The following is a 27,547-nucleotide window of genomic DNA, read 5'->3' on the forward strand; positions in this document are numbered from 1 at the left end:
TCCAGGCATGGTATACTGGTTTAATGTATTCTAGCTACATATATTACTGTCCACAGTATCAATTTATAAAATATATATATATATATATATTTTACCTTCATTTGGGGCGGCAGGGTAGCCTAGTGGTTAGAGTGTTGGACTAGTAACCGGAAGGTTGCAGTTAACCCACTGAACAGGCAGTTAACCCACTGTTCCTAGGCCGTCATTTAAAATAAGAATTTGTTCTGAACTGACTTGCCTAGTTAAATAAAGGTTAACTAGGCAAGTCAGTTAAGAACAAATCCACATTTACAATGACGGCCTAGGAACAGTGGGTTAACTGCCTGTTCAGTGGGTTAACTGCCTGTTCAGGGCAGAACATTGCATATTGTTACCATGTCAGCTCGGGGATTCAATCTAGCAACCTTTCGGTTACTAGTCCAACGCTCTAACCACTAGGCTACCTGCCGCCCCAATCAATGACATGGCCAGCATTCTTTCAGTCATTTCTGCTGCCTGGGGTACCTTTTTTTGTCTCAGCCTGCACGAACGTGAACTTGTTTTTTGATCTGTCCCTTGATGAGCCCTTGTCTACGTTTCGCTCATAGATAAAGGGGGCACGCAGATCAAGTCTAAAATAACTTACGTAGAAATTCCTAAGGTTTCCATAGATTTCCAAAAATGACCTGGTAATTACCTACTTATTTCTAAAATCCTTGGGAATATAGCATTATGCAACCCTATCTAGATTAAGTTTAAAAAATGGTCTATACTCTGATGCAATCATGTACTCTACCCAAAAAATGCTATACTGTCTGTACACATACTCTACCCAAAAATGCTATACTGTCTGTACACATACTCTACCCAAAAATGCTATACTGTCTGTACATTGATCATAGTGTTCTACCCAAAAATGCTATACTGTCTGTACACATACTCTACCTGGTTTAAAAATGCTATACTGTCTGTACACATACTCTACCCAAAAATGCTATACTGTCTGTACACATGTTTTCTACCCAATCTGTGTGAAATTTCACATGACAGAAGGTATTAACAATGTAATCATGAGAGGTTGGCTGGTACTTGGTTATCTATGCAAACAGTGAGGATTCACATCATTGATCTGGTTTATATAGTGTTTTCATTCAGGGCATTGGGTATCATTGATCTGGTTTAGATAGTGTTTTCATCCAGGGCATTGGGTATCATTGATCTGGTTTATATAGTGTTTTCATTCCAGGGCATTGGGTATCATTGATCTGATCTGGTTTATATAGTGTTTTCATCCAGGGCATTGGGTATCATTGATCTGGTTTATATAGTGTTTTCATCCAGGGCATTGGGTATCATTGATCTGGTTTATATAGTGTTTTCATCAGGCAGGGCATTGGGTATCATTGATCTGGTTTATATAGTGTTTTCATTCAGGCATTGGTTATCATTGATCTGGTTTATATAGTGTTTTCATTCAGGCATTGGGTATCATTGATCTGGTTTATATAGTGTTTTCATTCAGGGCTTTGGGTATCATTGATTTGGTTTATATAGTGTTTTCATTCAGGCATTGGGTATCATTGATCTGGTTTATATAGTGTTTTCATCCAGGGCATTGGGTATCATTGATCTGGTTTATATAGTGTTTTCATTCAGGCATTGGGTATCATTGATCTGGTTTATATAGTGTTTTCATTCAGGCATTGGGTATCATTGATCTGGTTTATATAGTGTTTTCATTCAGGGCATTGGGTATCATTGATCTGGTTTATATAGTGTTTTCATTCAGGCATTGGTATCATTGATCTGGTTTATATAGTGTTTTCATTCAGGCATTGGGTATCATTGATCTGGTTTATATAGTGTTTTCATTCAGGCATTGGGTATCATTGATCTGGTTTATATAGTGTTTTCATCCAGGGCATTGGGTATCATTGATCTGGTTTATATAGTGTTTTCATTCAGGGCATTGGGTATCATTGATCTGGTTTATATAGTGTTTTCATCCAGGGCATTGGGTATCATTGATCTGGTTTATATAGTGTTTTCATTCAGGGCATTGGGTATCATTGATCTGGTTTATATAGTGTTTTCATTCAGGGCATTGGGTATCATTGATCTGGTTTATATAGTGTTTTCATCCAGGGCATTGGGTATCATTGATCTGGTTTATATAGTGTTTTCATCCAGGGCATTGGGTATCATTGATCTGGTTTATATAGTGTTTTCATCCAGGGCATTGGGTATCATTGATCTGGTTTATATAGTGTTTTCATTCAGGGCATTGGGTAAAATGTGCATATATTTTCAAGTAAGTTGCACTTCTTTCTTTTTCTAACCTCATTTATGGTCCATCAGAGAGAGAATTCCTGACCAGCGTGGGAGAACTGTGTAAGCGCAGTGGGAATGACTGGTATCGGGTCTACCTGATCCGTAAGATCTGCAACCAGCACGGAGTGGAGTATGTCCAACACTTCCTGACAGTGGCAGATATGCAGTGGCTGTTCCCTCGCGAGGTCCTGCAGAAGGTACTGGTTTTGTATTCAGGGGGCGCCGTACTACTATGGCTGACCCTGTAAAAAAACGCACATCACTGCCCCTCTCCGGTGTATGTGACAATATAAACAATCTACCTATAAGAAGATTAACCTTCTACGTGCTTCTACACCTGCATTGCTTGCTGTTTTTAAAAAAAAATTTAAGGCTGGGTTTCTGTACAGCACTTTGTGACGACAGCTGATGTAAGAAGGGCTTTATAAATACATTTGATTTGAACTTTTGATTTGATTAACCTTGTATGTGGCGCTCTATTCAATTAATTATATAACACATCTGTTCGTGTGTAATTAACTGATTGAATTTCTAGAAAGTTTTTCAAGCTTTTCTGTGCTTTAAATAAAGGTTAAATAAAAAATATAAATTCAATTTAAAAATGGGGGGGGAGGACTCATCTCATCCACACTCATCACCTACATTAATTTCCCTGTCTTTCAGAATCAAGATGGCAGCCAGATTGACCAGTATCTTGCTTGTGGAGAGGATTATAAGACTATCCGAGATGTGGTTGCCAAAGCAATACTGGAGGGCAAAATTAAGGATATAGATCGTGCTTGTAAGGTATTGAAAGGCTCATAGAGATAGCAAATTGAAGTCAGTGATTTTACATGTCTGAATAATTGTTCTATCCCGTTTACAAGCATAAGCATTATTTATTTGTTCCGGTAATGTGTGTAGGGTTCTTCGTGTCCAAAAAATAAGAGGACAATATACCTGCTTTTGGCTCTGTTCAGAGAAGTCACCTGTCTCTATAGAGCAGCCAATCCTAACCTCCATCCAAACTCTGAGGTAAGAAGAGCCCATGGAGGTAATACTGTAGCTACGTTCATCTCATATACGGCTTGTCTCTGCATACAGCATCTTTGTTTAATGTTCCGTTTTCTTTTCCTAGTTTTGTCAAACACTGGTGGATTTCATCGAGGCCTCAACGTTTCTTGCAAGCCGAAATGTGAAGGAATTCGCCCTGGACCTGGTAGCCAACCGGCTGGGTCCCCTGACTGTCCAGACTGGGGCCTCTGGTGCCCAGTGGGTGGTGGTGGAGCTGGCCATCCACTTGTCTGCAGTGCTGCTCTGTGGGAACCAGGACCTACTGATACCCCTCCAGCAGCTGGCTCTTTTCCCTACTAACATGCAGGTGTGTTCCCCTTGTCTGCTCCCTACAGTCTGCAGTGAACCTATTGTTCTTCAGCATAAATCACTCAATTAAATATATGTATTACTTTTAATAACAGAGAGCCTTCATACCCACCATGCCCGAGGATATGCTTGCAGTTGTACGCCAGGCCATTAGAGGGATGTCGTGGTACAGTAAGTATTGTTTCAGTCAATAAAAAAATTAAAAAACAAGTAACAGCGAAAACTAGAATGCTGAAAGTTATAATGGGTAAATGCATGTTACAAAACTCAAAAGTCCCAGAGAAACAAGAGTAACAAAATGACTATGGCATTTCAGGCTTGCTTCTTCAGGCATCATAGATTTTGGTTTACATTGTCTTTATTGTTTTGAAACTTTTGTATGTGTAATGTTTACTGTTAATTTTTATTGTTTATTGTTCACTTTTGTATATTATCTACCTCACTTGCTTTGCCAATGTTAACACACGTTTCCCATGGTAATAAAGCCCCTTGAATTGAATTGAATTTAATTTAATTTTGTTATTCGTTATACCTTTTATACATTCTAGTTTTTTGTGCGGTCTTTTTGTTCCATGAACCCATGAAGACCCCCCCCCCCCCTTATTTTTCCCTTGCCAAAAATGATCTGTCATTGTGCTCACTTCTACACCCCACAGATTGTCCGAATGGTCACCCTTGCGCCATTGGTGAGGTATGTAGAATTGAGTTGATTCTGGGTTAAGAAGTGTGGCCTATCATGACTGTAGTTACATTTCCTTCAATCATGTCCCTCGTCCTCTCCTCTCTAACCCCCCCACCTCAGTGTGGCAAGCCCATGGAGACGAGCCGTTGTGTGGACTGTGGAGCTGAGATCGGAGGGCGCAGCCACAATCCTGTCGCGGGCTTCACTACTGCTCAGATCCGGTAAGTGGGCAATTCTATACGAGATTGACTCATGGATATTTATGATTTTTTGGGGGGGGATCTATCTGAAATGAAATCCATAGAAAAGTCCTTTGGAGGAAGGATGATTTTGAAATCCGTATCAAAAAATTATTGTTGAAAATAAATTAATAATATATTTTTCCTGTTGAATGTATCTGCCAGGGACATGGCCTACAGGCTATGGTTCATTGTTATAACGTTTATAGACTGATCTAGAATATAGACTGATCGCGGTTATAGACTGATCGCGGTTATAGACTGATCGCGGTTATAGACTGATCGCGGTTATAGACTGATCGCGGTTATAGACTGATCGCGGTTATAGACTGATTAGGATATAAAATAATGTGAATTTTAAAAAAAATTAAAAAGTCAATAGGAAAAATGTATAATAACTCACAATCTACAGCTGTCCTTTAAGTGGACCACAACACATGAAATAGTTAATTATGCTTAATTAATATTTTAAGATAACTTTATCCCATTACTCAACAACATGAAAGCCAATGAAATGGATCAATCTTCCCATAGATCTTAGTTAGAATAAACCTCTTCAGAATGCTTTTATGTTTGTAGCAATAATACCAATTACCCCACCGAAGATATTCTCTAAAGTATACTCAGTCATGACAAACTTTTACAAGGGCAAATCAAATGAATTGGATATCTTTTACAACTAAGTCAGAGGGGGATTTTTAACCTTCCAGACTTAAAGGCCCTAAAGCGGAACAATTTGGGTACATATTGAAGATGTGCCTGCTCACTCCTAGAATATTTTGAGGTGTATTATCAAAGGATAAAGCTAAGAACATTAACTTCATAGTATACAATATGGAAGAAAATGAAAACTTATGTCACTTGCTAAAAACACAACAGTATGGAACAATCCTTGGATAGCTTTTCATTATTTAAAAAATGTAAATTCAACCTTTTATTTAACTAGGCAAGTCAGTTAAGAACAAATTCTTATTTACAATGATGGCCTAACCCAGCTAAACCCTACCCTGGACAAACCCGGAAGATGCTGGGCCAATTGTGCGCCACCCTATGGGACTCCCAATCACGACCGGATGTGATACAGCCTGGATTCGAACCAGGGTGTCTGTAGTGACTCCTCAAGCACTGAGATGCAGTGCCTTAGAGTGGCCTAAAACACACTTGCTTAAAGTCTACATTGAAAACGTAAGGTATAGCAACTGTAAATGACTCGGTAATAGGAAATAAATGTAGATATTTTCAAATACATGCAACTTAATAGTTTCATATCAAGACATTTCGATTTGAAATCGTTCGGACATCAGAGAAATCTTGAGGGAACCCTATTTGAGTCAAAAAATATATATTTTTCATATGATCGGTAAAATATAGAAAATCTTGCCGATCCAACTGATAATCTCTTTAGAAAAAAAATATAAACTACTGGAACCAAAACTTATAAACAACTGATAGTGGTACAAGATGGAGGGAATGTTGGAACACAACTAATGATATTACAGTTATCAAATATGTACACTTTATCAAATCAAATTGTATTGGTCACATACACATGGTTAGTAGAAACCCAAAACATCATAAATATATATGTAATTTCCCAAGTGAGGCTTTTAATGAGTCACAGTACTGAAGAATGAAAACCATTTTTTCTTGTCTTTTCATAAGAGGTGACAGTACTGAGACTGGCCACGTCCTGGGAGACCCTCGACGGAGGGACCACCCAGACATGCAGGACACAAAGAGCATGTCCTCTGTTCCTTTCAACCTGGTCCGGCTTCTCACCCACATAGCCATGCTACTAGGAGCCAGAAGTAACCCACAGGTACAACGCGGCAAATCATACTAGAGGGACCTATGGATTTGTGTGATTTAAAGGGACAGTTCACTCAAATATGTTTCCTTACCTTGAAAGCAGTCTATGGACAGGGAGAGACAGCAGATACTTTTTTCCTCTGTCTTTTCTTGTCCATAGACTTCAATTAAGGAATTATCCCTGGCTTTAAGTTGATAACCGGCAGGTTTGTTTAGCTGTGACGTGACATTTTGCTTCTTACAGTACACCTGCCTTAGTGGCAGTGGCCCGTTCAGAAACCCCTAGCTCTTTCCCGTAGTCCCTACCCTATTCAGTGGATAAGGAGCTAGTCCCTATCCTATTCAGTGGATAAGGAGCTAGACCCTACCCTATTCAGTGGATAAAGAGCTAGTCCCTACCCTATTCAGTGGCTAAGGAGCTAGTCCCTACCCTATTCAGTGGATAAGGAGCTAGACCCTATCCTATTCAGTGGATAAGGAGCTAGTCCCTACCCTATTCAGTGGATAAGGAGCTAGACCCTACCCTATTCAGTGGATAAGGAGCTAGTCCCTACCCTATTCAGTGGATAAAGAGCTAGTCCCTACCCTATTCAGTGGATAAGGAGCTAGTCCCTACCCTATTCAGTGGATAAGGAGCTAGTCCCTACCCTATTCAGTGGATAAGGAGCTAGTCCCTACCCTATTCAGTGGATAAGGAGCTAGACCCTATCCTATTCAGTGGATAAAGAGCTAGTCCCTACCCTATTCAGTGGCTAAGGAGCTAGTCCCTACCCTATTCAGTGGATAAGGAGCTAGACCCTATCCTATTCAGTGGATAAAGAGCTAGTCCCTACCCTATTCAGTGGCTAAGGAGCTAGTCCCTACCCTATTCAGTGGATAAGGAGCTAGACCCTACCCTATTCAGTGGATAAGGAGCTAGACCCTATCCTATTCAGTGGATAAGGAGCTAGTCCCTATCCTATTCAGTGGATAAGGAGCTAGTCCCTACCCTATTCAGTGGATAAGGAGCTAGTCCCTACCCTATTCAGTGGATGAGGAGCTAGTCCCTACCCTATTCAGTGGATAAGGAGCTAGTCCCTATCCTATTCAGTGGATGAGGAGCTAGTCCCTACCCTATTCAGTGGATGAGGAGCTAGTCCCTACCCTATTCAGTGGATGAGGAGCTAGTCCCTACCCTATTCAGTGGATAAGGAGCTAGTCCCTACCCTATTCAGTGGATAAGGAGCTAGACCCTACCCTATTCAGTGGATAAGGAGCTAGTCCCTACCCTATTCAGTGGATAAGGAGCTAGTCCCTACCCTATTCAGTGGATAAGGAGCTAGTCCCTACCCTATTCAGTGGATGAGGAGCTAGACCCTACCCTATTCAGTGGATAAGGAGCTAGACCCTACCCTATTCAGTGGATGAGGAGCTAGACCCTACCCTATTCAGTGGATAAGGAGTTAGACCCTACCCTATTCAGTGGATAAGGAGCTAGTCCCTACCCTATTCAGTGGATAAGGAGCTAGTCCCTACCCTATTCAGTGGATAAGGAGCTAGTCCCTACCCTATTCAGTGGATAAGGAGCTAGTCCCTACCCTATTCAGTGGATAAGGAGCTAGTCCCTACCCTATTCAGTGGATAAGGAGCTAGTCCCTATCCTATTCAGTGGCTAAGGAGCTAGTCCCTATCCTATTCAGTGGATAAGGAGCTAGTCCCTATCCTATTCAGTGGATAAGGAGCTAGTCCCTACCCTATTCAGTGGATAAGGAGCTAGTCCCTATCCTATTCAGTGGATAAGGAACTAGTCCCTACCCTATTCAGTGGATAAGGAGCTAGTCCCTACCCTATTCAGTGGATAAGGAGCTAGTCCCTACCCTATTCAGTGGCTAAGGAGCTAGTCCCTACCCTATTCAGTGGATAAGGAGCTAGTCCCTATCCTATTCAGTGGATAAGGAGCTAGTCCCTACCCTATTCAGTGGATAAGGAGCTAGTCCCTATCCTATTCAGTGGATAAGGAACTAGTCCCTACCCTATTCAGTGGATAAGGAGCTAGTCCCTACCCTATTCAGTGGATAAGGAGCTAGTCCCTACCCTATTCAGTGGATAAGGAGCTAGTCCCTACCCTATTCAGTGGATAAGGAGCTAGTCCCTACCCTATTCAGTGGATAAGGAGCTAGTCCCTACCCTATTCAGTGGATAAGGAGCTAGTCCCTATCCTATTCAGTGGCTAAGGAGCTAGTCCCTATCCTATTCAGTGGCTAAGGAGCTAGTCCCTATCCTATTCAGTGGATAAGGAGCTAGTCCCTATCCTATTCAGTGGATAAGGAACTAGTCCCTACCCTATTCAGTGGATAAAGAGCTAGTCCCTACCCTATTCAGTGGATAAGGAGCTAGTCCCTACCCTATTCAGTGGATAAGGAGCTAGTCCCTACCCTATTCAGTGGATAAGGAGCTAGTCCCTACCCTATTCAGTGGATAAGGAGCTAGTCCCTACCCTATTCAGTGGATAAGGAGCTAGTCCCTACCCTATTCAGTGGATAAGGAGCTAGTCCCTACCCTATTCAGTGGATAAGGAGCTAGTCCCTACCCTATTCAGTGGATAAGGAGCTAGTCCCTCCCTATTCAGTGGATAAGGAGCTAGTCCCTATCCTATTCAGTGGATAAGGAGCTAGTCCCTATCCTATTCAGTGGCTAAGGAGCTAGTCCCTATCCTATTCAGTGGCTAAGGAGCTAGTCCCTATCCTATTCAGTGGATAAGGAGCTAGTCCCTATCCTATTCAGTGGATAAGGAACTAGTCCCTACCCTATTCAGTGGATAAGGAACTAGTCCCTACCCTATTCAGTGGATAAGGAGCTAGTCCCTACCCTATTCAGTGGATAAGGAGCTAGTCCCTACCCTATTCAGTGGATAAGGAGCTAGTCCCTACCCTATTCAGTGGATAAGGAGCTAGTCCCTACCCTATTCAGTGGATAAGGAGCTAGTCCCCTATTCAGTGGATAAGGAGCTAGTCCCTACCCTATTCAGTGGATAAGGAGCTAGTCCCTCAGTGGATAAGGAGCTACCCTATTCAGTGGATAAGGAGCTAGTCCCTATCCTATTCAGTGGATAAGGAGCTAGTCCCTATCCTATTCAGTGGATAAGGAGCTAGTCCCTATCCTATTCAGTGGATAAGGAACTAGTCCCTACCCTATTCAGTGGATAAGGAGCTCAGTCCCTACCCTATTCAGTGGATAAGGAGCTAGTCCCTACCCTATTCAGTGGATAAGGAGCTAGTCCCTATCCTATTCAGTGGATAAGGAGCTAGTCCCTACCCTATTCAGTGGATAAGGAGCTAGTCCCTATCCTATTCAGTGGATAAGGAGCTAGTCCCTACCCTATTCAGTGGATAAGGAGCTAGTCCCTATCCTATTCAGTGGATAAGGAACTAGTCCTACCCTATTCAGTGGATAAAGAGCTAGTCCCTACCCTATTCAGTGGATAAGGAGCTAGTCCCTACCCTATTCAGTGGATAAGGAGCTAGTCCCTACCCTATTCAGTGGATAAGGAGCTAGTCCCTACCCTATTCAGTGGATAAGGAGCTAGTCCCTACCCTATTCAGTGGATAAGGAGCTAGTCCCTACCCTATTCAGTGGATAAGGAGCTAGTCCCTACCCTATTCAGTGGATAAGGAGCTAGTCCCTACCCTATTCAGTGGATAAGGAGCTAGTCCCTACCCTATTCAGTGGATAAGGAGCTAGTCCCTACCCTATTCAGTGGATAAGGAGCTAGTCCCTACCCTATTCAGTGGATAAGGAGCTAGTCCCTACCCTATTCAGTGGATAAGGAGCTAGTCCCTACCCTATTCAGTGGATAAGGAGCTAGTCCCTACCCTATTCAGTGGATAAGGAGCTAGTCCCTACCCTATTCAGTGGATAAGGAGCTAGTCCCTACCCTATTCAGTGGATAAGGAGCTAGTCCCTATCCTATTCAGTGGATAAGGAGCTAGTCCCTACCCTATTCAGTGGATAAGGAGCTAGTCCCTACCCTATTCAGTGGATAAGGAGCTCAGTGGTCTAGGAGAAGGAGTTGGTTCCTATCCTATTCAGTGGATAAGGAGCTAGGAGAAGGAGTTGGTCCCTACCCTATTCATAGTGGTTCCTATCCTATTCAGTGGGAGCTAGTCCCTACCCTATTCAGTGGATAAGGAGCTAGTCCCTATCCTATTCAGTGGATAAGGAGCTAGTCCCTACCCTATTCAGTGGATAAGGAGCTAGTCCCTACCCTATTCAGTGGATACTGAGCTAGGAGAAGGAGTTGGTTCCTATCCTATTCAGTGGATACTGAGCTAGGAGAAGGAGTTGGTTCCTACCCTATTCAGTGGCTAAGGAGCTAGGAGAAGGAGTTGGTTCCTACCCTATTCAGTGGATACTGAGCTAGGAGAAGGAGTTGGTTCCTACCCTATTCAGTGGATACTGAGCTAGGAGAAGGAGTTGGTTCCTACCCTATTCAGTGGATAAGGAGCTAGGAGAAGGAGTTGGTTCCTACCCTATTCAGTGGATAAGGAGCTAGGAGAAGGAGTTGGTTCCTACCCTATTCAGTGGATAAGGAGCTAGTCCCTATCCTATTCAGTGGATAAGGAGCTAGTCCCTACCCTATTCAGTGGATACTGAGCTAGGAGAAGGAGTTGGTTCCTACCCTATTCAGTGGATACTGAGCTAGGAGAAGGAGTTGGTTCCTACCCTATTCAGTGGATAAGGAGCTAGGAGAAGGAGTTGGTTCCTACCCTATTCAGTGGATAAGGAGCTAGTCCCTACCCTATTCAGTGGATAAGGAGCTAGTCCCTACCCTATTCAGTGGATAAGGAGCTAGTCCCTACCCTATTCAGTGGATAAGGAGCTAGTCCCTACCCTATTCAGTGGATAAGGAGCTAGGAGAAGGAGTTGGTTCCTAGTGTCTTATCTCGGTCTTTCTTTGTCTTTGATAGGCCATTGCTGCTATCATCAAGCCCCAAGTCGCTGACCCCAGTTTGTTCCTCATGGGTCACCTGCTGAAGGACATGGAACACGTGATTAGGTTTATGGGGAAGGGGAGAGATGACACAGTCAATGCCATCCACCTGATGATCAGTAGCCTACTGAAGCCTCACCGTCGTGGTAAGGCGCAGTTCAATTTTTTCATTTTTCACCTTTCGGTTACTGGCCCAACGCTCGACCCGCTAGGCTACCTGCTGCCCTGCCATGACATTTTAGCCAAATCAACAAATTAACATTTTACAATGGCCATCTCAGTCTCCGGGACTTGAACCCCGTTGAAAACCTGTGGTTTGAATTAAAGAGGGTAGTCCATAAGAGCAGATGAAGAATATCACGTATCTGGAGAGATTCTGTATGGAGGAATGGTCTAAAATCCCTCCCAATGTGTTCTACGATTTCATAACGTTTTAGAAAAAAGGCTCAGTATCAGGGGGTGGGTGCTGGAGTATTGAAAACAGGGGTACCAATCATTTTTACCCTTATTGTTTTTCTAGATTTGTTTTATTACTTGTTTTAAAAAAAAATCTCTTTCTTTGAGCAATTGTATTAGTATCAAATATAATTTTTCCCGCAAATTTAAAAAAATATATATATATATCTCAGTATTTGTAGTATTTATTTTCTACAATCTTTTCTTGCCGATATTAAGGGAGATGATATTAGGTCAAGATGTGTCCGTTGGTTCTGGTCCTTGTTGTCAGTGTTTGTCACTGGAATCAGATTATGTACAGTTTAAACTTCTCTCCTCAGGGTGTGCTGATAATCATCTCTCTACCAAAGAGGCCAGAAACCACTGGGAGATGACAGTCGGTAATGAAATAATCTCCCCTCAGCTGAAGGTAAATAAAAACATGATACCAGAAAAACAGTTTTTACTGCCTTTTTATGAGCCGACCATCTAGAACAGATGTGTTTTTTAAATTCATATAATTCCCAGTTCTAATTGCAGGATTGGGTTGGTATAAGCGATAATGATTGTAGCTCTACCTTGTTTTCCATATTGATTTTATTAAGGTTGACAGAATTACCTAGAAGTCAGGGTTGGGCCCGGAATTCAGAGTTTTGTAATTGACTCCCATTCAACTCGTGAGTTGGAATTCAAATTGAAAATCAACCACACACCACCTGATGCAGTATTAGAATTTGAGAAAAGATTTTCTGCGGTTGGTAAAGTTCATCACTGACATCCTGGAACTACAGAGAAATCTGGTCGAAGACGTGTCGGAATGTGACTGATCTGTCCCACGGCACCAATTCCTAATATTGAGTTGCACCACCCCTTCCTTTTGCCCCTCAATTTGTTGGGGCATCGACTCTACAAGGTATTGAAAGCATTCCACAAGGATGTTGACTCCAATGCTTCCCACAGTTGTGTCAAGTTGGCTGGATGTCCTTTGGGTGGTGGACCATTTTTTTATATAAACGAGTAATTGTTGAGCGTGAAAAACCCAGCAGCATTGCAGTTCTTGACACACTCAAACCAGTGCTCCTGGCACCTACTACCATACCCCTGTTCAAAAGGCACTTAAATATTTTGTCTTGTCCATTCACCCTCTGAATGGCACTCACACACCATCCATGTCTCAAATTGTCTCAAGGCTTAAAACTCCTTCTTTAACCCGTCTCCTCCCCTTCATCTACACTGATTTGAAGTGGATTTAACAAGTGACATCAATAAGGGATCATCGCTTTCACCTGGATTCACCTGGTCAGTCTGTCATGGAAAAATCAGGTGTTCTTAATGTTTGGTATAATCAGTTTATAGATCTCATTTGTTTGGCTTCTTTTTGAAGGCCTAAGGGTCAAGTTGTGGGTTAAACTAATGCACTCTGGGAAATGTTGTATTTTCCCCATATTGAACAAAAATTTAGGTGGTTAATGGAATATAATAATTTAGAATATTTGCATACAGGTTTTGTTTTCCTTGATCATTTATTTTAAGTTGGTCCTGAAAATCAATTGTTTCAACAATATTTCATATGCATGTATGAATGACGTGTTTGGTGTTTTTATGTACAACGTATATTTGTATAGACAACACCTAATATAGAATAGAACAGGCATTTAAATTTCACTGAATTCAATTATATTTCCTTTAATTAAAATTTGAATTGTAATTCTATATCCTGTTTACTACTTCAATACAATAATTACATTTTAATTAATGAGGCATTCTGAATTCTGAATTAAGCCCAACCCTACTAGATGTACATAGGAGACAGGTGTCAATTTGGAATTGTGGTTCAATTACCCCGCTGGCTGTCTCCTCCTATCACGTCTCCAGGACCTGGATCGGCGTCTGCAAGAGGTGAATGCCTTTATCAGGGATGACTCAAGGATGTCCTCCAACCCTATCATGAGGGTGTTGTCTCCGGAGCCACGCTTGTTCCTGACCTTGCTGCCCCACAACTCCCAGATCCACAGCTCAGCGGTGTGGAACTGCAGGGAGAGGGTGTCCCTGCTCAGCCTCACCCGCGTTGTGGAGCAGAACGACGGAGAAAACACCCTGCCAGTGCTCTGGAGGTTCCTGCACAAGGTAAGAGGTTTATTTCACCTTTATTTAACTAGGCAAGTCAGTTAAAAACAAATTATTATTCACAATGACGGCCTACCCCGGCCAAATCCTCCTCTAACTCGGACGACACTGAGCCAATTGTGCGCCGCCCTATGGGACTCCCGATCACGGCCGGGTTGTGATACAGCCCGGACAGAACCCGGGTCTGTAGTGACGCCTCTAGCACTGCGATGCAGTGCCTTGGGCTGCTGCATCACTCGGGAGGCCCGGCTATGTTATGTCATTGAGAGCAAATGAACATTGAAAAAAGGAAAAGCTTGCTCAGTGATGACAGATTAAAAGCCTGCCGTGTTAAATGTGAACAGGCCTCATTTGTATTGTTGGGCTCTGACTTTCTTTTCAATCATAACCTTAGCTGCTCAGCATGTATAGGCCTTATATGGTTTTCCCTGTCAGTAGTTCTATACCTTGTGATTGATTGCAGTCTGTCAGCAGATATTTTACTGAACCCTGTGATTGGTTGCAGGAGGCAGAGCTGCGGTTGCTGAAGTTCATCACTGACATCCTGGAACTGCAGAGAAATCTAGTGAAGACGTGTCGGAATGTGACTGATCTGTCCCACGGCACCATTGCCAAATTCCTCCAGAGTCAGGAATCAGGTACTATAACACAGGTGTCAAACTCATTCCATGGAGGACCGACCGAGTGTCTGTGGGCTTTCACTTCTCGCTTGTACTTGATTGATCAATGAAGGTCACTGATGAGTTAGGAACTCCCCTCATCTCGTTGTCTGGGGTCTTAATTGGACAACCTCACCTGGTTGTCTGGGGTCTTAATTTGACAACCTCACCTGCTTGTCTGGAGTCTTAATTGGACATCCTCACCTGGTTGTCTGGGCTCTTAATTGGACAACCTCACCTGGTTGTCTGGGCTCTTAATTGGACAACCTCACCTGGTTGTCTGGGCTCTTAATTGGACAACCTCACCTGGTTGTCTGGGCTCTTAATTGGACAACCTCACCTGGTTGTCTGGGCTCTTAATTGGACAACCTCACCTGGTTGTCTGGGCTCTTAATTGGACAACCTCACCTGGTTGTCTAGGTCTTAATTGGACAACCTCACCTGGTTGTCTGGGTCTTAATTGGACCACCTCACCTGGTTGTCTGGGGTCTTAATTGGACCACCTCACCTGGTTGTCTGGGGTCTTAATTGGACCACCTCACCTGGTTTTCTAGGTCTTAATTGGACAACCTCACCTGGTTGTCTGGGTCTTAATTGGACCACCTCACCTGGTTGTCTGGGGTCTTAATTGGACAACCTCACCTGGTTGTCTGGGTCTTAATTGGACCACCTCACCTGGTTGTCTGGGGTCTTAATTGGACCACCTCACCTGGTTGTTTGGGGTCTTAATTGGACCACCTCACCTGGTTTTCTAGGTCTTAATTGGACAACCTCACCTGGTTGTCTGGGTCTTAATTGGACCACCTCACCTGGTTGTCTGGGGTCTTAATTGGACAACCTCACCTGGTTGTCTGGGGTCTTAATTGGACAACCTCGCCTGGTTGTCTGGCTCTTAATTGGACACTAATTGAAAGGAAATAACATAAACTAACAGACTGCCCTCCAGGACTGGAATGAGTGTGCTTTATCATCTGATTGATCCAGTGTTTCCCAGTCCTAGTCCTTGGAACCCAAAGGGGTGTACCTTTTTTGGTTTTGCCCTCCCACAACCTGATTCAACTTATCAAAGGCTTGATGAGTTGTGTTAGTGCTAGGACTAAACCAAAACCACTCGGGTCCAAAGGACCAGGACTGGGAACCACTGAATTAATGGCATTGAGACCAATCTTAACTTTAGATGTTTGCGAATGACTCATCTTCCTGTGCAAATATCCTATGTGCATTATTTCAAAATCTAGGTGAACGTTTAAGTAAGCCAGGCTTACCAACTATTCTGTAAGCATTCCGTAAAACGTGTCCCAAAGGAATTGGAGGAGATTTTAAAGGCTACATGCAATCCGTATCGCAGAAGATCTGCGCTACAATTTGAAGGTCACATGCCAGTTCACAGTGAATGCAGTCTCCGCGACCACGGGAACATTGCCTTCAGTTGTTCATCACGCTACTAGAGCAGATCTTCAGCACCACGGATTAAATAGAGGCCAAAGTGTGTCATTGGTTTGGTCTTTGTCCATCTTTCCACAGTTCCGCTGAGAGCCTGGCATGAGAAACGGATCAACATCTTCCTGAAAACATGGAATCAGCTTAGGGGCTCGCTGGCAACCAATGGTAATAGCACAGATAAAGCATCATATACCATTTGGGGTCTAATAGTGATCTGGTAACCCCTGTATATAGCCTCGCTACTGTTATTTTGTTGTTGCTCTTTAATTATTAGTTATTTTTAACTTCAGTTTATTTTAGTAAATACTTTCTTAAAACTGCATTGTTGGTTGAGGGCTTGTAAAGGAAGCATTTCACCTGTTGTATTCGGCACATGTGACAAATAACATTTGATTTGATATATAATTACTCGCAGACACGCATTTTCAGTACATATTTGTTAACGTTTTTGTCAAACAACGGCAACCTTAAAAGAAAGCGTGTGTTGGGCACTCAAGAGATCCTAGGGCACAACTTCCTAGTGAACCCAAGCATGTGAAATATTCCCTCTTTCCACTCTCCTAAATATCTCAATAATTAAATGATAACCCCCTGGCTCTGCTATAATGATTTAAAGCCGAATTGTGTTCCCATAACATCAGAAACGATGTGTTTGTTTGGTTCTGTAGGAGAGATTAAGATCCCTGTTGAGTTCTGCCGGAAGGATCTGGACATGACCAGTGACTTCCAGGTCCTGTTGCCACGGCGTCAAGGTCCTGGTCTCTGCTCCACAGCCCTGGTCAGCTACCTCATCGCCCTGCAGAACGAGCTGGTCTACTGTGTGGACAAGCACCTTGGAGAGGAGACTAGGTGGATGCATGTTGTACTAATTTGGTGTGAAATAGGGGTCAGCAACATGCGTGATTCTTTTATTATATTGTTTAAAAAAAAGTTTTGTTTTTAGGTACAAAAAGACTAAAATCACCAGGAATTCAGTAAAAAATTAGTTTACTTTATGAAATCTGTTGCCAAGTATTTCCCACAAAAAAAAGAGACATGGACCGTGTCTCAATATAATCAAGGTCTGAAATAATTTTATTCAAATGCAATCTATTATTGGACTTAGAGGTGGTCAATTTGGAGTGCACTAATTATTATAATGATGTTCCATTCCCCCAACCATCCGCTGGGGGAATGGTAAGCCTGCTTGCCTTGCTACCCCTGATGTGGTCCTAGTACACATCCTGGCATTATGTCAAGGCATATCTGTTTTGAAATATCCTAGTACATATCCTAGTGCTTTGTTGCAATATCCTAGTGCTTTGTTGCAATATCCTAGTGCTTTGTTACAATATCCTAGTGCTTTGTTGCAATATCCTAGTGCTTTGTTGCAATATCCTAGTGCTTTGTTACAATATCCTAGTGCTTTGTTGCAATATCCTAGTGCTTTGTTACAATATCCTAGTGCTTTGTTGCAATATCCTAGTGCTTTGTTGCAATATCCTAGTGCTTTGTTGCAATATCCTAGTGCTTTGTTACAATATCCTAGTGCTCTGTTACAATATCCTAGTGCTTTGTTACAATATCCTAGTGCTTTGTTACAATATCCTAGTGTTGCATTTGAGTGAGGGGAAATATATAGAGAGAGAACAGCACATTGAGACTGAAGCAGATACTGTTGATACCGCAGCCCCATCGTTTCAGGCCATTTTGTTGACTTCCTTTTTCTTTCCCCCAGCTTTAAAGTGAGCCCGGCGGACCTAACGGACCTGCATGTGATTCAGTATGATCTGGAGAGGGACCTGCTGCCGCTGATCCTGTCCAACTGTCAGTACAGCATGAAGCAAGGCAAGGAGACCCTGCACGAGTACGACCTGTCCAACATTCAGCAGCAGATCCTCTCCCGCTTCTTGCAGGGCAGGCCCATCATCACCCTCAATGTGAGTGCCAATCGCTCAGTTGGTAGGAGCATGGCGCATCCAACACTAGTGTCGCGGGTTTGATTCCTGAATGGACGAGGTATACTGACAGAATATACTGTATGTTAACTGACAGAATATACTGTATGTTAACTGACAGAATAAACTGTATGTTAACTGACAGAATAAACTGTATGTTAACTGACAGAATATACTGTATGTTAACTGTCAGAATATACTGTATGTTAACTGACAGAATATACTGTATGTTAACTGTCAGAATATACTGTATGTTAACTGACAGAATATACTGTATGTTAACTGTCAGAATATACTGTATGTTAACTGTCAGAATATACTGTATGTTAACTGACAGAATATACTGTATGTTAACTGTCAGAATATACTGTATGTTAACTGACAGAATATACTGTATGTTAACTGTCAGAATATACTGTATGTTAACTGTCAGAATATACTGTATGTTAACTGACAGAATATACTGTATGTTAACTGTCAGAATATACTGTATGTTAACTGACAGAATATACTGTATGTTAACTGTCAGAATATACTGTATGTTAACTGTCAGAATATACTGTATGTTAACTGTCAGAATATACTGTATGTTAACTGTCAGAATATACTGTATGTTAACTGTCAGAATATACTGTATGTTAACTGTCAGAATATACTGTATGTTAACTGTCAGAATATACTGTATGTTAACTGTCAGAATATACTGTATGTTAACTGTCAGAATATACTGTATGTTAACTGTCAGTCAGTTTGGATAAAAGGAATGTTAAATGATCACCAGCGTTGGTGTCAATTTAATTCATTAATTTTTAAATAAAGTACAGTTATTTTTTTAAATAGACACAGTTAGCAATATTTGACATTTCAAACAGAATTCAGCCCAACCTTGATGCTATAAATATTTACTTTTTATCAGCTATTCATGATGTCCGTTATTGGTTTCTACAGGGAATCCCAACACTGGTGAACAGACATGATCGAATTCATGAAATTATTCTGAAGGACATGAGAGGAAAGATTGAACAAGTAAGTCATGTTAAAATCTATAAAAACGATAAGTTAGCCGTGTCTTCTTCCCAAAACATTCACAAATGACGAGTCACCATTTTCAGAGGATTTTATTTATTTAAACTTTATTTAACTCGGCATGAACCAGATGAAGCTTTCTTCACCTTTTTAGTGACATTTTCTGCAGATCTGAAGGAACCAGATAGACTTCAGTAATATAATGATGGCTCCACGTTGCCACAAATACTGGATTTGGAGCCACTGCCATATTCTGTCTAGTTCTTTCAGATCTAAAAACACTGGGAAAGAGCTTGGGCTTTGTCCTCTACTTTGGAGATAGGGTTTTTGACCTCTCACCTTTGGAGATATGGGAGGATTGTCCTCTCTACTTTGGAGATAGGGTGGGTTGTCCTCTCTACTTTGGAGATAGGGGGGGTTGTCCTCTCTACTTTGGAGATAGGGTTTTGACCTCTCACCTTTGGAGATAGGGGGTTGTCCTCTACTTTGGAGATAGGGGGTTGTCCTCTCTACTTTGGAGATAGGGGGTTGACCTCTCTACTTTGGAGATAGGGGTTTTGACCTCACATTTGGAGATATGGGAGGATTGTCCTCTCTACTTTGGAGATAGGGGGTTGACCTCTCTACTTTGGAGATAGGGTTTTTGACCTCTCACCTTTGGAGATATGGGAGGATTGTCCTCTCTACTTTGGAGATAGGGTGGGTTGTCCTCTCTACTTTGGAGATAGGGGGTTGTCCTCTCTACTTTGGAGATAGGGGGTTGACCTCTACTTTGGAGATAGGGGGGTTGTCCTCTACTTTGGAGATAGGGGTTTTGACCTCTCACCTTTGGAGATAGGGGTTTTGACCTCTCTACTTTGGAGATAGGGGGTTGTCCTCTCTACTTTGGAGATAGGGGTTTTGACCTCTCACATTTGGAGATATGGGAGGATTGTCCTCTCTACTTTGGAGATAGGGGGTTGTCCTCTCTACTTTGGAGATGGGGGGTTGTCCTCTCTACTTTGGAGATAGGGGGTTGTCCTCTCTACTTTGGAGATAGGGGGTTGACCTCTCTACTTTGGAGATAGGGGTTTTGACCTCTCACCTTTGGAGATAGGGGGTTGTCCTCTCTACTTTGGAGATAGGGGGTTGACGTCTCTCTTCTTTGTGTCTCTAGGTGCCTCTGCCCTCGCGGGCCCTGTCGACACTAGTTGGGGAGCTGAAGTCGTACAATGAGGTGTGTGAGGCCCTCTCCACCGTAGAGGTAGCCCTGGGGTTCCTGGCTATGACCGGGGGAGAACCCCACATGCAGCTGGGCAGCTACCTGGAGGAGGTGCTGCAGATGGGAGATCAAATGGCTCCACACATCCTAACGGTCAGTCTTGTGATTCTGGACTTTTAACACTGGCTTCCATTGTTAACTCCAATAGGCGCCGATCTTTCATAATAGCTAGGGCACGCTTTACATTTAGTCTGTAATAAAAGTGATTTTGTGTGCACGCATAGATTGCCGCTCTGCTCATTTCACAGTCCAAACACAAGTCTGTCCCTTTATTATAAAAGTAGCCAGTGAATTAAATCAATGAGTAAGATTTTTATTTTAAGAACAATTTCTTATTTACAATGACGGCCTACCAAAATGCCTCCTGCGGGGACGGGTGCTGAGATAAAAAAATTTAAAAAAATTAATTATAATAATATAGGACAAAAAATACGCATCACGATAACGAGAGACCTGAGAAAACAACATAGCAGATAAGACAACAACATAAAAGATCAAGTTACATTTGTGGAACAATACCAAATACATTTTTGTTACATCTCCTGTGCATTCTAAATGCAGACGGGGCTATTGGTGATATACTGTACATTATAATCTGCCATATTTGGGTCATTCCACCAATAGAGGACCTTTTGGGTAGTGTAATTTTGCACATAAAAAACGTAATCACGTAATTGTAAAATGTATGTACGCTTTGGATAAAAGCATCTGCTGAATCATATTATTTAACTTTCTGTCATAAACCTCCTTACCTCCATTATCCCACCTCATTTGCACACACTGTATATAGACTTTTTCTATTGTATTATTGACTGTATGTTGGTTTATTCCACATGTAACTCTGCGTTGTTGTTTGTGTCGCGCCGCTTTGCTTCATCTTGACCAGAGGTTGCAGTTGTAAATGAGAACTTGTTCTCAACTAGCCTACCTGGTTAAATAAAGGTGTTCTCAACTAGCCTACCTGGTTAAATAAAGGTGTTCTCAACTAGCCTACCTGGTTAAATAAAGGTGTTCTCAACTAGCCTACCTGGTTAAATAAAGGTGTTCTCAACTAGCCTACCTGGTTAAATAAAGGTGTTCTCAACTGGCCTACCTGGTTAAATAAAGGTGTTCTCAACTGGCCTACCTGGTTAAATAAAGGTGTTCTCAACTGGCCTACCTGGTTAAATAAAGGTGTTCTCAACTGGCCTACCTGGTTAAATAAAGGTGTTCTCAACTAGCCTACCTGGTTAAATAAAGGTGTTCTCAACTAGCCTACCTGGTTAAATAAAGGTGTTCTCAACTAGCCTACCTGGTTAAATAAAGGTGAAATAACATTTTGAAAATAAACAACATGTTAAACTTCATTTAAAAAAATAATATTTCCTCATCTTAGAGGTTAAATTTTTTTTAAATTATGAATGTAGTAGTAAGTACCAATAAAATGCCAAAATCAAGTAACAGGATTGATGTTTTCATCGGGTTTCAAAAGTTTATTTTGAAAGAAAAATTCTAAAATTGAATTAGTTTCCACTATATTAAAATGAGTTACAGATGTAAATGGATCACTAAAATCACATCAAATACATCATATTCTTCAGACATGACTTTGTCAAAGCAACAAAAATAACCCGGACTTTGTAATAATGGAGTTACGTGGATAAAATTACGAGGGACATGTGGAAAATGCAGATTTGTAAATGTTTCATCTATTTCGTATTGAAAAGCACATTGTTTAATATAACAGGCTTTTAATTCAATATTAATTCATAATTTCTACTTAAAATATCAAAGGGATGCAAATGGCAATCTCTTCGTGAAAAAAAAACATGTAATCATAAACCTTTTATAGTAAAAGTGTGAGGTCCACATCTCTGAGCCGAGGGTGTAGTCTGAGCCAGGGGTGTAGTCTGAGCCAGGGGTGTAGTCTGAGCCAGGGGTGTAGTCTGAGCCAGGGGTGTAGTCTGAGCCAGGGGTGTATAGTCTGAGCCAGGGGTGTAGTCTGAGCCAGGGGTGTAGTCTGAGCCAGGGGTGTAGTCTGAGCCAGGGGTGTAGTCTGAGCCAGGGGGGTCTGAGCCAGGGGTGTAGTCTGAGCCAAGGGGTGTAGTCTGAGCCAAGGGTGTAGTCTGAGCCAGGGGTGTAGTCTGAGCCAGGGGTGTAGTCTGAGCCAGGGGTGTAGTCTGAGCCAGGGGTGTAGTCTGAGCCAGGGGTGTAGTCTGAGCCAGGGGGGTGCCAGGGTGTAGTCTGAGCCAGGGTGTCTAGTCTGAGCCAGGGGTGTAGAGCCAGGGGTGTAGTCTGAGCCAGGGGTGTAGTCTGAGCCAGGGGTGTAGTCTGAGCCAGGGGTGTAGTCTGAGCCAGGGGTGTAGTCTGAGCCAGGGGGTGTAGGGTCTGAGCCAGGGGTGTAGTCTGAGCCAGGGGTGTAGTCTGAGCCAGGGGGTGTAGTCTGAGCCAGGGGGTGTAGTCTGAGCCAGGGGGTGTAGTCTGAGCCAGGGGTGTAGTCTGAGCCAGGGGTGAGCCAGGGGTGTAGTCTGAGCCAGGGGTGTAGTCTGAGCCAAGGGTGTAGTCTGAGCCAGGGGTGTAGTCTGAGCCAGGGGTGTAGTCTGAGCCAGGGGTGTAGTCTGAGCCAGGGGTATAGTCTGAACCAGGGGTGTAGTCTGAGCCAGCCAGGGGTAGTGTAGGGTCTGAGCCAGGGGTGTAGTCTGAGCCAGGGGTGTAGTCTGAGCCGAGGGTGTAGTCTGAGCCGAGGGGTGTAGTCTAGTCTGAGCCAGGGGTGTAGTCTGAGCCAGGGGTGTAGTCTGAGCCAGGGGTGTCTGAGCCAGGGGTGTCTGAGCCAGGGGTGTCGTCTGAGCCAGGGGTGAGCCAGGGGTGTAGTCTGAGCCAGGGGTGAGCCAGGGGTGTAGTCTGAGCCGAGGGTGTAGTCTGAGCCAGGGGTGTAGTCTGAGCCAGGGGTGAGCCAGGGGTGTAGTCTGAGCTGAGGGTGTAGTCTGAGCCAGGGGTGTGAGCCAGGGGTAGTCTGAGCCAGGGGTGTAGTCTGAGCCAAGGGTGTAGTCTGAGCCAGGGGTATAGTCTGAGCCAGGGGTGTAGGTGTAGTCTGAGCCAAGGGTGTAGTCTGAGCCATGGGTGAGCCAAGGGTGTAGTCTGAGCCAGGGGGGTAAGCCAAGGGGTGTAGTCTGAGCCAGGGGTGTAGTCTGAGCCAGGGGGTGAGCCAAGGGTGTAGTCTGAGCCAAGGGTGTAGTCTGAGCCAGGGCTGAGCCAGGGGTGTAGTCTGAGTCCAAGGGTGTAGTCTGAGCCAGGGGTGTAGTCTGAGCCAGGGGTGTAGTCTGAGCCAGGGGTGTAGTCTGAGCCAGGGGTGTAGTCTGAGCCAGGGGTGTAGTCTGAGCCAGGGGTGTAGTCTGAGCCAGGTGTATTCAATATTGGTATCTATGATGCGAGACCACTGAGAGTCAACTTGTTACCAATTTATGTCATGTTTATATAAGAGATTTGCCCAATCTAAATTTGACCCCCACCACTAGGCACTTATTATAGATCTGATTGGATAGGTATAAGCAATGGATAGTTATAGCCTTCTGATAGGCCAGAGGGAATTATTGTCATATTTCTGTGCACCTATCCAGTTAATTCATACACAAGTGCTTCGTCATTTAAAGCAGGGGTAGTTTGTGTGTAAGATAAGGCTAACCTCAGGTGTTGTCGTCAGGCCCTGGGCAGATACTATCTGAACCATGGCTAACCTCAGGTCTTCTTCTATTGTCCTCAGGCCCTGGGCAGATACTATCTGAACCATGGCTAACCTCAGGTGTTGTCCTCAGGCCCTGGGTAGATACTATCTGAACCATGGCTAACCTCAGGTCTTCTTCTATTGTCCTCAGGCCCTGGGCAGATACTATCTGAACCATGGCTAACCTCAGGTCTTCTTCTATTGTCCTCAGGCCCTGGGCAGATACTATCTGAACCATGGCTAACCTCAGGTCTTCTTCTATTGTGCTCAGGCCCTGGGCAGATACTATCTGAACCATGGCTAACCTCAGGTCTTCTTCTATTGTCCTCAGGCCCTGGGCAGATACTATCTGAAGCACTGTTTGGCACTGTGGCAGCTCCTGACATCACTCAAATCAGAAAACATGCTGTGGCTCAAGAGGGTAAGACACCTACTCACCTATTGCTGGCTAGGGAGCCTCTTGGATGTTTTAATATGGTCAAATGTGCCACAGGGCCTCAAATGCGGTAGTCTGGGTGCTGGGCATGGGTTAAAATCGAGGGTGGGGGAGAGAGCAAGCCTGCTACAGCTGTATTAGATGAGATGTGAAAATCAGCAACAACAATACATGTTCTAATCATAGCGACCATATTTTTGGGAAGCCCAAATTTGGGCATATAAAAGTTTCTATGTAAAAACTAGTTTCACAAATGAACTTCACATACTTTTCCGAACTCACTTCTTTGTTTAGCCTAAATCACTTGCACTGCTCGTGCTTTGGAGGTCCTAAGGGTCATGCTAGATGGCGATGGACTAAGAGAGATCAGCCAATGAAATTCCAGTGGGAGTTTTTTCCCGCTCTTGCCATAGGTTCCATTCAAGTCCCTTTGTGAGGCGCTGTGAACGAGATTAACCCCTAACCCACTTGGCACTTAAACTATAAGAGGGCAATGTTAAGTGCCTAAGGGGGCTTCCACATTATAAGCCCAAGAGTGCATTGATCCAATGTGTGCTTGTGTCTATAATGGTTTTGAGCCGAGAGTAAGAGGGCAGCAGGGAAACGCTGACTTACTAACGCAGTGCAAGAATATATCTTGTTGTTGCTGTTGTTGTTGTTGTTGCTGCGCTTGGCTTTTCAGCACACAAATTGGAAGACGTAGTGTGGACATAGCATAAATGTAACTACTAGGGGTTGACTCCCTCTCTCTCTCTTGCCCTACCTGTCCTAAGGACCCATTTGAAGGGATCTCAGAAGAGTACAGGAAGGCCCTGGGAGAGGAAGAGCACAGGCTGCTCACTGGGTTCTTTAATAAAAGCAGCGCTGATTCCATCCTGCTGGAGATGCACGAGTTCCTGATACTGGTCCTGAAGGGTCCCCGTGCATCTGACACCTACAAGCCTGACTGGGGGTAAGGCTACATACAGACACATGCTAGTAAAGGCCCAACAAACAACGTGGAGTGGTTGTACTTGCCATTGTATAGAATGCTGAACATTCAAATTTTTCATGTGTAGCACTTAACCGTCTGGAAACGACGTCCACGCGGAAACATTTGCACAGTATGACTTGGGGGGGAATTGATTAAGTGCAATGGTGAACTTGTTTTCTACACAGATCATTGATGATGATCTTCCTTGATGTGTCCCGGACTTTGCAGTACCTTTGTGGTGTACTTCTCTCCCTTCAAAGCAAACTTTCTTCAGACTGAAAGTTGTTGTTTTTTTATAGCTTTTTTTTTAATACCCCCCAAATGTCCATCTTAACCAGTAAAAAATCATTCAACTAGTTCTGGGAACCTCACATGTGCCATTGTATTGCCTTTCTCTTCTAGTCTGAAAGACACACTTGTGGCATACATGGAGCGTAAGAACCTGGACATCCCACCTGACGTTGAGGAGTTCTTCCCTGAAAAGATCGACCTGTCTCAGTACATCGAAGCCTGGAAGTTCGTGGTGGCATTGAAACGGGAGAGAAGTCAGAGGTAGCTCCAACCTCACACACTTGCTCATTGATTTAATTATTCAATGAAAAAACGATATATCGCAAACCGCAAATGTAAACATAACTGGAGGCCCCTTGTCATTAGTGAAGGAAGGTTACTGTTACTGTCTCCTAGCGAGCTAAACGGCTACCCCCAGAACGAATAACCACTGCAGCGTGGGTTCCCATCCGGCCCAATGCTATTTCAGCAAAAACTCTCTATACACAGTATCTTTCCCACTGTCTCTCCTCTTTCCAATAAAGCATTTTTTTTAAATGCTGAAAAAGATAGTTACTAGCAACAGATAAGAGCAATAGCAAAGTGAAGTTGAATAAGTTAATTTTGTTTCGCCATAAGTTGGTTAGCTAGCCAGAGTTATGTGCATTTATTTACAACTATCTACCACTCGTACTCCCTTTTCTTCATGCCTCCAAAATGCTGAGACTCTAGTTCTGTCAAGGTTCTGTCAATGGAGGACCAGATGATGGCATTCCAGGCCTTAACATTTTTTTTTTTTAATTGGGGGAATAATTACTTTTATTAGATTTACTTTAACTTCAATTAAATGTAGGTTGGTTAGGCCTACTGGTTAGGCCTACTGGTTAGGCCTACTGGTTAGGCCTACTGTCATCATAGTTTCTGACGAATCACTAGCTTTTAAATGTGTAATAAGTCAATGAAACACAAGAATCGGGAACATTGTCAGTGAAAATATGTAGTAAGGAACATGCATAGAGTTAGATAGAGGACTCATCTTTGTATTTGTGTAGTGTAACAGAATGGACAGTGCCATTGTAGTGTCTGTAACAGAATGGACAGTGCCATTGTAGTGTCTGTAACAGAATGGACAGTGCCATTGTAGTGTCTGTAACAGAATGGACAGTGCCATTGTAGTGTCTGTAACAGAATGGACAGTGCCATTGTAGTGTCTGTAACAGAATGGACAGTGCCATTGTAGTGTCTGTAACAGAATGGACAGTGCCATTGTAGTGTCTGTAACAGAATGGACAGTGCCATTGTAGTGTCTGTAACAGAATGGACAGTGCCATTGTAGTGTCTGTAACAGAATGGACAGTGCCATTGTAGTGTCTGTAACAGAATGGACAGTGCCATTGTAGTGTCTGTAACAGAATGGACAGTGCCATTGTAGTGTCTGTAACAGAATGGACAGTGCCATTGTAGTGTCTGTAACAGAATGGACAGTGCCATTGTAGTGTCTGTAACAGAATGGACAGTGCCATTGTAGTGTCTGTAACAGAATGGACAGTGCCATTTAGTGTCTGTAACAGAATGGACAGTGCCATTTTAGTGTCTGTAACAGAATGGACAGTGCCATAGTGTCTGTAACAGAATGGACAGTGCCATTGTAGTGTCTGTAACAGAATGGACAGTGCCATTGTAGTGTCTGTAACAGAATGGACAGTGCCATTGTAGTGTCTGTAACAGAATGGACAGTGCCATTGTAGTGTCTGTAACAGAATGGACAGTGCCATTGAGGCTGTCTCCAATTTTGAAGTAGTCAATTTTCTTCTTCTTTTGTGTTTAAAATAATATATATATATATATATAAACACACACACAAATATTGGTGATGTACTGGCCCCACCAGTGCTGAAGTCTTAAATGA

General features: G+C 43.1%; 1 protein-coding gene across 1 annotated transcript in view; it reads left to right on the forward strand.

Annotated features, from left to right (window-relative positions):
• Positions 1-27,188, forward strand: part of LOC112219885 (E3 ubiquitin-protein ligase rnf213-alpha) — a 68,485-nt gene extending 41,297 nt beyond the window's left edge. Inside the window, exons 39-58 of the mRNA XM_042302719.1 lie at positions 2,338-2,507; positions 2,974-3,096; positions 3,214-3,324; positions 3,428-3,670; positions 3,768-3,843; positions 4,329-4,363; positions 4,475-4,575; positions 6,256-6,412; positions 11,349-11,517; positions 12,148-12,236; positions 13,682-13,933; positions 14,439-14,571; positions 16,117-16,200; positions 16,704-16,884; positions 17,753-17,954; positions 18,921-18,998; positions 20,155-20,352; positions 24,291-24,380; positions 25,169-25,347; positions 25,771-27,188. Of these exons, the coding sequence (XP_042158653.1) occupies positions 2,338-2,507; positions 2,974-3,096; positions 3,214-3,324; positions 3,428-3,670; positions 3,768-3,843; positions 4,329-4,363; positions 4,475-4,575; positions 6,256-6,412; positions 11,349-11,517; positions 12,148-12,236; positions 13,682-13,933; positions 14,439-14,571; positions 16,117-16,200; positions 16,704-16,884; positions 17,753-17,954; positions 18,921-18,998; positions 20,155-20,352; positions 24,291-24,380; positions 25,169-25,347; positions 25,771-25,924 (2,825 nt within the window). The 3' untranslated portion in view covers positions 25,925-27,188. The remainder of the gene's footprint in view (positions 1-2,337; positions 2,508-2,973; positions 3,097-3,213; positions 3,325-3,427; positions 3,671-3,767; positions 3,844-4,328; positions 4,364-4,474; positions 4,576-6,255; positions 6,413-11,348; positions 11,518-12,147; positions 12,237-13,681; positions 13,934-14,438; positions 14,572-16,116; positions 16,201-16,703; positions 16,885-17,752; positions 17,955-18,920; positions 18,999-20,154; positions 20,353-24,290; positions 24,381-25,168; positions 25,348-25,770) is intronic.
• The last annotated feature ends 359 nt before the right edge of the window (positions 27,189-27,547 follow it).

Source organism: Oncorhynchus tshawytscha, linkage group LG20 (genome assembly GCF_018296145.1).
Source record: "Oncorhynchus tshawytscha isolate Ot180627B linkage group LG20, Otsh_v2.0, whole genome shotgun sequence".
Taxonomy (NCBI): Eukaryota; Metazoa; Chordata; class Actinopteri; order Salmoniformes; family Salmonidae; genus Oncorhynchus; species Oncorhynchus tshawytscha.